Source organism: Plasmodium falciparum (assembly GCF_000002765.6).
Source record: "Plasmodium falciparum 3D7 genome assembly, chromosome: 13".
Classification (NCBI taxonomy): Eukaryota; Apicomplexa; class Aconoidasida; order Haemosporida; family Plasmodiidae; genus Plasmodium; species Plasmodium falciparum.
Genome location: NC_004331.3, coordinates 1,428,874 through 1,439,274, shown reverse-complemented (window position 1 = coordinate 1,439,274; position 10,401 = coordinate 1,428,874). Strand labels below are relative to the sequence as shown.

General features: G+C 21.9%; 1 protein-coding gene across 1 annotated transcript; it reads left to right on the top strand.

The window, feature by feature from the left end:
• Positions 1–422: 422 nt before the first annotated feature.
• On the top strand, positions 423–10,401 carry PF3D7_1335300 (reticulocyte binding protein 2 homologue b; the record flags this gene model as incomplete). Its single annotated transcript, XM_024473230.1, has 2 exons — positions 423–480; positions 695–10,401. The coding sequence occupies 2 exons, from the start codon at positions 423–425 to the stop codon at positions 10,399–10,401; spliced, it is 9,765 nt and encodes a 3,254-aa protein (XP_024328974.1).

Sequence of the window (10,401 nt, the reverse complement as noted above, 5' to 3'; positions counted from 1 at the left end):
TAAAATGTAGATTATATTTGTTCTTTTTATTTTGTGACAATAAATGTGTATCTAATAATACATATTATTATTATTATATGTGTGTATATATATGTTGTATATGTTAATATATTTTTATATGTATAATTTTGAATTGATAAAATAATTGTTCCCGTTTTTTTCTTTTTTGTTCCTTTGAGAGCTCTATATGAGTATGTATATATATCGTTTCTTTTTCGTGTTATTAAAATTTGAAAGTATATATATACTAAAGCTGTAATATTATTAAATTTAATTCGTTAATATATATATATATTATTAAGTATAGTATAGTATTGAAATATATAATCATATATATTCTTATAACATAAAATGCTTGGTTTTTTTTTTTTTTTTTTTAATTATTTATAAAAGCATGAGATTATAGTATAGCTATTTAAATTATGAAGACCACACTATTTTGTAGCATATCTTTTTGTAATATTATATTTTTCTTCTTAGGTAAAATAATATATACATTCGAAAACAAATTGTGCTTTGATGTTGTTCATATTTTAATAATTTTGTATTTTTAGATCTTTACAAAGGCTGTACAATGTTCTACGTTGTGTTAGTCTATAATATTTACTACTAAAGCGTGTATATATATATATATATATATATATATATTTATATATTTATATATTTATATTTTTATATTTTGTTTCACATTCAGAATTAAGTCATGAGCATTTTGTTGGACAATCAAGTAATACCCATGGAGCATCTTCAGTTACTGATTTTAATTTTAGTGAGGAGAAAAATTTAAAAAGTTTTGAAGGGAAGAATAATAATAATGATAATTATGCTTCAATTAATCGTTTATATAGGAAGAAACCATATATGAAGAGATCGCTTATAAATTTAGAAAATGATCTTTTTAGATTAGAACCTATATCTTATATTCAAAGATATTATAAGAAGAATATAAACAGATCTGATATTTTTCATAATAAAAAAGAAAGAGGTTCCAAAGTATATTCAAATGTGTCTTCATTCCATTCTTTTATTCAAGAGGGTAAAGAAGAAGTTGAGGTTTTTTCTATATGGGGTAGTAATAGCGTTTTAGATCATATAGATGTTCTTAGGGATAATGGAACTGTCGTTTTTTCTGTTCAACCATATTACCTTGATATATATACGTGTAAAGAAGCCATATTATTTACTACATCATTTTACAAGGATCTTGATAAAAGTTCAATTACAAAAATTAATGAAGATATTGAAAAATTTAACGAAGAAATAATCAAGAATGAAGAACAATGTTTAGTTGGTGGGAAAACAGATTTTGATAATTTACTTATAGTTTTAGAAAATGCGGAAAAAGCAAATGTTAGAAAAACATTATTTGATAATACATTTAATGATTATAAAAATAAGAAATCTAGTTTTTACAATTGTTTGAAAAATAAAAAAAATGATTATGATAAGAAAATAAAGAATATAAAGAATGAGATTACAAAATTGTTAAAAAATATTGAAAGTACAGGAAATATGTGTAAAACGGAATCATATGTTATGAATAATAATTTATATCTATTAAGAGTGAATGAAGTTAAAAGTACACCTATTGATTTATACTTAAATCGAGCAAAAGAGCTATTAGAATCAAGTAGCAAATTAGTTAATCCTATAAAAATGAAATTAGGTGATAATAAGAACATGTACTCTATTGGATATATACATGACGAAATTAAAGATATTATAAAAAGATATAATTTTCATTTGAAACATATAGAAAAAGGAAAAGAATATATAAAAAGGATAACACAAGCAAATAATATTGCAGACAAAATGAAGAAAGATGAACTTATAAAAAAAATTTTTGAATCCTCAAAACATTTTGCTAGTTTTAAATATAGCAATGAAATGATAAGCAAATTAGATTCGTTATTTATAAAAAATGAAGAAATACTTAATAATTTATTCAATAATATATTTAATATATTCAAGAAAAAATATGAAACATATGTAGATATGAAAACAATTGAATCTAAATATACAACAGTAATGACTCTATCAGAACATTTATTAGAATATGCAATGGATGTTTTAAAAGCTAACCCTCAAAAACCTATTGATCCAAAAGCAAATCTGGATTCAGAAGTAGTAAAATTACAAATAAAAATAAATGAGAAATCAAATGAATTAGATAATGCTATAAGTCAAGTAAAAACACTAATAATAATAATGAAATCATTTTATGATATTATTATATCTGAAAAAGCCTCTATGGATGAAATGGAAAAAAAGGAATTATCCTTAAATAATTATATTGAAAAAACAGATTATATATTACAAACGTATAATATTTTTAAGTCTAAAAGTAATATTATAAATAATAATAGTAAAAATATTAGTTCTAAATATATAACTATAGAAGGGTTAAAAAATGATATTGATGAATTAAATAGTCTTATATCATATTTTAAGGATTCACAAGAAACATTAATAAAAGATGATGAATTAAAAAAAAACATGAAAACGGATTATCTTAATAACGTGAAATATATAGAAGAAAATGTTACTCATATAAATGAAATTATATTATTAAAAGATTCTATAACTCAACGAATAGCAGATATTGATGAATTAAATAGTTTAAATTTAATAAATATAAATGATTTTATAAATGAAAAGAATATATCACAAGAGAAAGTATCATATAATCTTAATAAATTATATAAAGGAAGTTTTGAAGAATTAGAATCTGAACTATCTCATTTTTTAGACACAAAATATTTGTTTCATGAAAAAAAAAGTGTAAATGAACTTCAAACAATTTTAAATACATCAAATAATGAATGTGCTAAATTAAATTTTATGAAATCTGATAATAATAATAATAATAATAATAGTAATATAATTAACTTGTTAAAAACTGAATTAAGTCATCTATTAAGTCTTAAAGAAAATATAATAAAAAAACTTTTAAATCATATAGAACAAAATATTCAAAACTCATCAAATAAGTATACTATTACATATACTGATATTAATAATAGAATGGAAGATTATAAAGAAGAAATCGAAAGTTTAGAAGTATATAAACATACCATTGGAAATATACAAAAAGAATATATATTACATTTATATGAGAATGATAAAAATGCTTTAGCTGTACATAATACATCAATGCAAATATTACAATATAAAGATGCTATACAAAATATAAAAAATAAAATTTCTGATGATATAAAAATTTTAAAGAAATATAAAGAAATGAATCAAGATTTATTAAATTATTATGAAATTCTAGATAAAAAATTAAAAGATAATACATATATCAAAGAAATGCATACTGCTTCTTTAGTTCAAATAACTCAATATATTCCTTATGAAGATAAAACAATAAGTGAACTTGAGCAAGAATTTAATAATAATAATCAAAAACTTGATAATATATTACAAGATATCAATGCAATGAATTTAAATATAAATATTCTCCAAACCTTAAATATTGGTATAAATGCATGTAATACAAATAATAAAAATGTAGAACACTTACTTAACAAGAAAATTGAATTAAAAAATATATTAAATGATCAAATGAAAATTATAAAAAATGATGATATAATTCAAGATAATGAAAAAGAAAACTTTTCAAATGTTTTAAAAAAAGAAGAGGAAAAATTAGAAAAAGAATTAGATGATATCAAATTTAATAATTTGAAAATGGACATTCATAAATTGTTGAATTCGTATGACCATACAAAGCAAAATATAGAAAGCAATCTTAAAATAAATTTAGATTCTTTCGAAAAGGAAAAAGATAGTTGGGTTCATTTTAAAAGTACTATAGATAGTTTATATGTGGAATATAACATATGTAATCAAAAGACTCATAATACTATCAAACAACAAAAAAATGATATCATAGAACTTATTTATAAACGTATAAAAGATATAAATCAAGAAATAATCGAAAAGGTAGATAATTATTATTCCCTGTCAGATAAAGCCTTAACTAAACTTAAATCTATTCATTTTAATATTGATAAGGAAAAATATAAAAATCCCAAAAGTCAAGAAAATATTAAATTATTAGAAGATAGAGTTATGATACTTGAGAAAAAGATTAAGGAAGATAAAGATGCTTTAATACAAATTAAGAATTTATCACATGATCATTTTGTAAATGCTGATAATGAGAAAAAAAAGCAGAAGGAGAAGGAGGAGGACGACGAACAAACACACTATAGTAAAAAAAGAAAAGTAATGGGAGATATATATAAGGATATTAAAAAAAACCTAGATGAGTTAAATAATAAAAATTTGATAGATATTACTTTAAATGAAGCAAATAAAATAGAATCAGAATATGAAAAAATATTAATTGATGATATTTGTGAACAAATTACAAATGAAGCAAAAAAAAGTGATACTATTAAGGAAAAAATCGAATCATATAAAAAAGATATTGATTATGTAGATGTGGACGTTTCCAAAACGAGGAACGATCATCATTTGAATGGAGATAAAATACATGATTCTTTTTTTTATGAAGATACATTAAATTATAAAGCATATTTTGATAAATTAAAAGATTTATATGAAAATATAAACAAGTTAACAAATGAATCAAATGGATTAAAAAGTGATGCTCATAATAACAACACACAAGTTGATAAACTAAAAGAAATTAATTTACAAGTATTCAGCAATTTAGGAAATATAATTAAATATGTTGAAAAACTTGAGAATACATTACATGAACTTAAAGATATGTACGAATTTCTAGAAACGATCGATATTAATAAAATATTAAAAAGTATTCATAATAGCATGAAGAAATCAGAAGAATATAGTAATGAAACGAAAAAAATATTTGAACAATCAGTAAATATAACTAATCAATTTATAGAAGATGTTGAAATATTGAAAACGTCTATTAACCCAAACTATGAAAGCTTAAATGATGATCAAATTGATGATAATATAAAATCACTTGTTCTAAAGAAAGAGGAAATATCCGAAAAAAGAAAACAAGTGAATAAATACATAACAGATATTGAATCTAATAAAGAACAATCAGATTTACATTTACGATATGCATCTAGAAGTATATATGTTATTGATCTTTTTATAAAACATGAAATAATAAATCCTAGCGATGGAAAAAATTTTGATATTATAAAGGTTAAAGAAATGATAAATAAAACCAAACAAGTTTCAAATGAAGCTATGGAATATGCTAATAAAATGGATGAAAAAAATAAGGACATTATAAAAATAGAAAATGAACTTTATAATTTAATTAATAATAACATCCGTTCATTAAAAGGGGTAAAATATGAAAAAGTTAGGAAACAAGCAAGAAATGCAATTGATGATATAAATAATATACATTCTAATATTAAAACGATTTTAACCAAATCTAAAGAACGATTAGATGAGATTAAGAAACAACCTAACATTAAAAGAGAAGGTGATGTTTTAAATAATGATAAAACCAAAATAGCTTATATTACAATACAAATAAATAACGGAAGAATAGAATCTAATTTATTAAATATATTAAATATGAAACATAACATAGATACTATCTTGAATAAAGCTATGGATTATATGAATGATGTATCAAAATCTGACCAGATTGTTATTAATATAGATTCTTTGAATATGAACGATATATATAATAAGGATAAAGATCTTTTAATAAATATTTTAAAAGAAAAACAGAATATGGAGGCAGAATATAAAAAAATGAATGAAATGTATAATTACGTTAATGAAACAGAAAAAGAAATAATAAAACATAAAAAAAATTATGAAATAAGAATTATGGAACATATAAAAAAAGAAACAAATGAAAAAAAAAAAAAATTTATGGAATCTAATAACAAATCATTAACTACTTTAATGGATTCATTCAGATCTATGTTTTATAATGAATATATAAATGATTATAATATAAATGAAAATTTTGAAAAACATCAAAATATATTGAATGAAATATATAATGGATTTAATGAATCATATAATATTATTAATACAAAAATGACTGAAATTATAAATGATAATTTAGATTATAATGAAATAAAAGAAATTAAAGAAGTAGCACAAACAGAATATGATAAACTTAATAAAAAAGTTGATGAATTAAAAAATTATTTGAATAATATTAAAGAACAAGAAGGACATCGATTAATTGATTATATAAAAGAAAAAATATTTAACTTATATATAAAATGTTCAGAACAACAAAATATAATAGATGATTCTTATAATTATATTACAGTTAAAAAACAGTATATTAAAACTATTGAAGATGTGAAATTTTTATTAGATTCATTGAACACAATAGAAGAAAAAAATAAATCAGTAGCAAATCTAGAAATTTGTACTAATAAAGAAGATATAAAAAATTTACTTAAACATGTTATAAAGTTGGCAAATTTTTCAGGTATTATTGTAATGTCTGATACAAATACGGAAATAACTCCAGAAAATCCTTTAGAAGATAATGATTTATTAAATTTACAATTATATTTTGAAAGAAAACATGAAATAACATCAACATTGGAAAATGATTCTGATTTAGAGTTAGATCATTTAGGTAGTAATTCGGATGAATCTATAGATAATTTAAAGGTTTATAATGATATTATAGAATTACACACATATTCAACACAAATTCTTAAATATTTAGATAATATTCAAAAACTTAAAGGAGATTGCAATGATTTAGTAAAGGATTGTAAAGAATTACGTGAATTGTCTACGGCATTATATGATTTAAAAATACAAATTACTAGTGTAATTAATAGAGAAAATGATATTTCAAATAATATTGATATTGTATCTAATAAATTAAATGAAATAGATGCTATACAATATAATTTTGAAAAATATAAAGAAATTTTTGATAATGTAGAAGAATATAAAACATTAGATGATACAAAAAATGCATATATTGTAAAAAAGGCTGAAATTTTAAAAAATGTAGATATAAATAAAACAAAAGAAGATTTAGATATATATTTTAATGACTTAGACGAATTAGAAAAATCTCTTACATTATCATCTAATGAAATGGAAATTAAAACAATAGTACAGAACTCATATAATTCCTTTTCTGATATTAATAAGAACATTAATGATATTGATAAAGAAATGAAAACACTGATCCCTATGCTTGATGAATTATTAAATGAAGGACATAATATTGATATATCATTATATAATTTTATAATTAGAAATATTCAGATTAAAATAGGTAATGATATAAAAAATATAAGAGAACAGGAAAATGATACTAATATATGTTTTGAGTATATTCAAAATAATTATAATTTTATAAAGAGTGATATAAGTATCTTCAATAAATATGATGATCATATAAAAGTAGATAATTATATATCTAATAATATTGATGTTGTCAATAAACATAATAGTTTATTAAGTGAACATGTTATAAATGCTACAAATATTATAGAGAATATTATGACAAGTATTGTCGAAATAAATGAAGATACAGAAATGAATTCTTTAGAAGAGACACAAGACAAATTATTAGAACTATATGAAAATTTTAAGAAAGAAAAAAATATTATAAATAATAATTATAAAATAGTACATTTTAATAAATTAAAAGAAATAGAAAATAGTTTAGAGACATATAATTCAATATCAACAAACTTTAATAAAATAAATGAAACACAAAATATAGATATTTTAAAAAATGAATTTAATAATATCAAAACAAAAATTAATGATAAAGTAAAAGAATTAGTTCATGTTGATAGTACATTAACACTTGAATCAATTCAAACGTTTAATAATTTATATGGTGACTTGATGTCTAATATACAAGATGTATATAAATATGAAGATATTAATAATGTTGAATTGAAAAAGGTGAAATTATATATAGAAAATATTACAAATTTATTAGGAAGAATAAACACATTCATAAAGGAGTTAGACAAATATCAGGATGAAAATAATGGTATAGATAAGTATATAGAAATCAATAAGGAAAATAATAGTTATATAATAAAATTGAAAGAAAAAGCCAATAATCTAAAGGAAAATTTCTCAAAATTATTACAAAATATAAAAAGAAATGAAACTGAATTATATAATATAAATAACATAAAGGATGATATTATGAATACGGGGAAATCTGTAAATAATATAAAACAAAAATTTTCTAGTAATTTGCCACTAAAAGAAAAATTATTTCAAATGGAAGAGATGTTACTTAATATAAATAATATTATGAATGAAACGAAAAGAATATCAAACACGGATGCATATACTAATATAACTCTCCAGGATATTGAAAATAATAAAAATAAAGAAAATAATAATATGAATATTGAAACAATTGATAAATTAATAGATCATATAAAAATACATAATGAAAAAATACAAGCAGAAATATTAATAATTGATGATGCCAAAAGAAAAGTAAAGGAAATAACAGATAATATTAACAAGGCTTTTAATGAAATTACAGAAAATTATAATAATGAAAATAATGGGGTAATTAAATCTGCAAAAAATATTGTCGATAAAGCTACTTATTTAAATAATGAATTAGATAAATTTTTATTGAAATTGAATGAATTATTAAGTCATAATAATAATGATATAAAGGATCTTGGTGATGAAAAATTAATATTAAAAGAAGAAGAAGAAAGAAAAGAAAGAGAAAGATTGGAAAAAGCGAAACAAGAAGAAGAAAGAAAAGAGAGAGAAAGAATAGAAAAAGAAAAACAAGAGAAAGAAAGACTGGAAAGAGAGAAACAAGAACAACTAAAAAAAGAAGCATTAAAAAAACAAGAGCAAGAAAGACAAGAACAACAACAAAAAGAAGAAGCATTAAAAAGACAAGAACAAGAACGACTACAAAAAGAAGAAGAATTAAAAAGACAAGAGCAAGAAAGGCTGGAAAGAGAGAAACAAGAACAACTACAAAAAGAAGAAGAATTAAGAAAAAAAGAGCAGGAAAAACAACAACAAAGAAATATCCAAGAATTAGAAGAGCAAAAAAAGCCTGAAATAATAAATGAAGCATTGGTAAAGGGGGATAAAATACTAGAAGGAAGTGATCAGAGAAATATGGAATTAAGCAAACCTAACGTTAGTATGGATAATACTAATAATAGTCCAATTAGTAACAGTGAAATTACAGAAAGCGATGATATTGATAACAGTGAAAATATACATACTAGTCATATGAGTGACATCGAAAGTACACAAACTAGTCATAGAAGTAACACCCATGGGCAACAAATCAGTGATATTGTTGAAGATCAAATTACACATCCTAGTAATATTGGAGGAGAAAAAATTACTCATAATGATGAAATTTCAATCACTGGTGAAAGAAATAACATTAGCGATGTTAATGATTATAGTGAAAGTAGCAACATATTTGAAAATGGTGACAGTACTATAAATACCAGTACAAGAAACACGTCTAGTACACATGATGAATCCCATATAAGTCCTATCAGCAATGCGTATGATCATGTTGTTTCAGATAATAAAAAAAGTATGGATGAAAACATAAAAGATAAATTAAAGATAGATGAAAGTATAACTACAGATGAACAAATAAGATTAGATGATAATTCTAATATTGTTAGAATTGATAGTACTGACCAACGTGATGCTAGTAGTCATGGTAGTAGTAATAGGGATGATGATGAAATAAGTCATGTTGGTAGCGACATTCATATGGATAGTGTTGATATTCATGATAGTATTGACACTGATGAAAATGCTGATCACAGACATAATGTTAACTCTGTTGATAGTCTTAGTTCTAGTGATTACACTGATACACAGAAAGACTTTAGTAGTATTATTAAAGATGGGGGAAATAAAGAAGGACATGCTGAGAATGAATCTAAAGAATATGAATCCCAAACAGAACAAACACATGAAGAAGGAATTATGAATCCAAATAAATATTCAATTAGTGAAGTTGATGGTATTAAATTAAATGAAGAAGCTAAACATAAAATTACAGAAAAACTGGTAGATATCTATCCTTCTACATATAGAACACTTGATGAACCTATGGAAACACATGGTCCAAATGAAAAATTTCATATGTTTGGTAGTCCATATGTAACAGAAGAAGATTACACGGAAAAACATGATTATGATAAGCATGAAGATTTCAATAATGAAAGGTATTCAAACCATAACAAAATGGATGATTTCGTATATAATGCTGGAGGAGTTGTTTGTTGTGTATTATTTTTTGCAAGTATTACTTTCTTTTCTATGGACAGATCAAATAAGGATGAATGCGATTTTGATATGTGTGAAGAAGTAAATAATAATGATCACTTATCGAATTATGCTGATAAAGAAGAAATTATTGAAATTGTGTTTGATGAAAATGAAGAAAAATATTTTTAA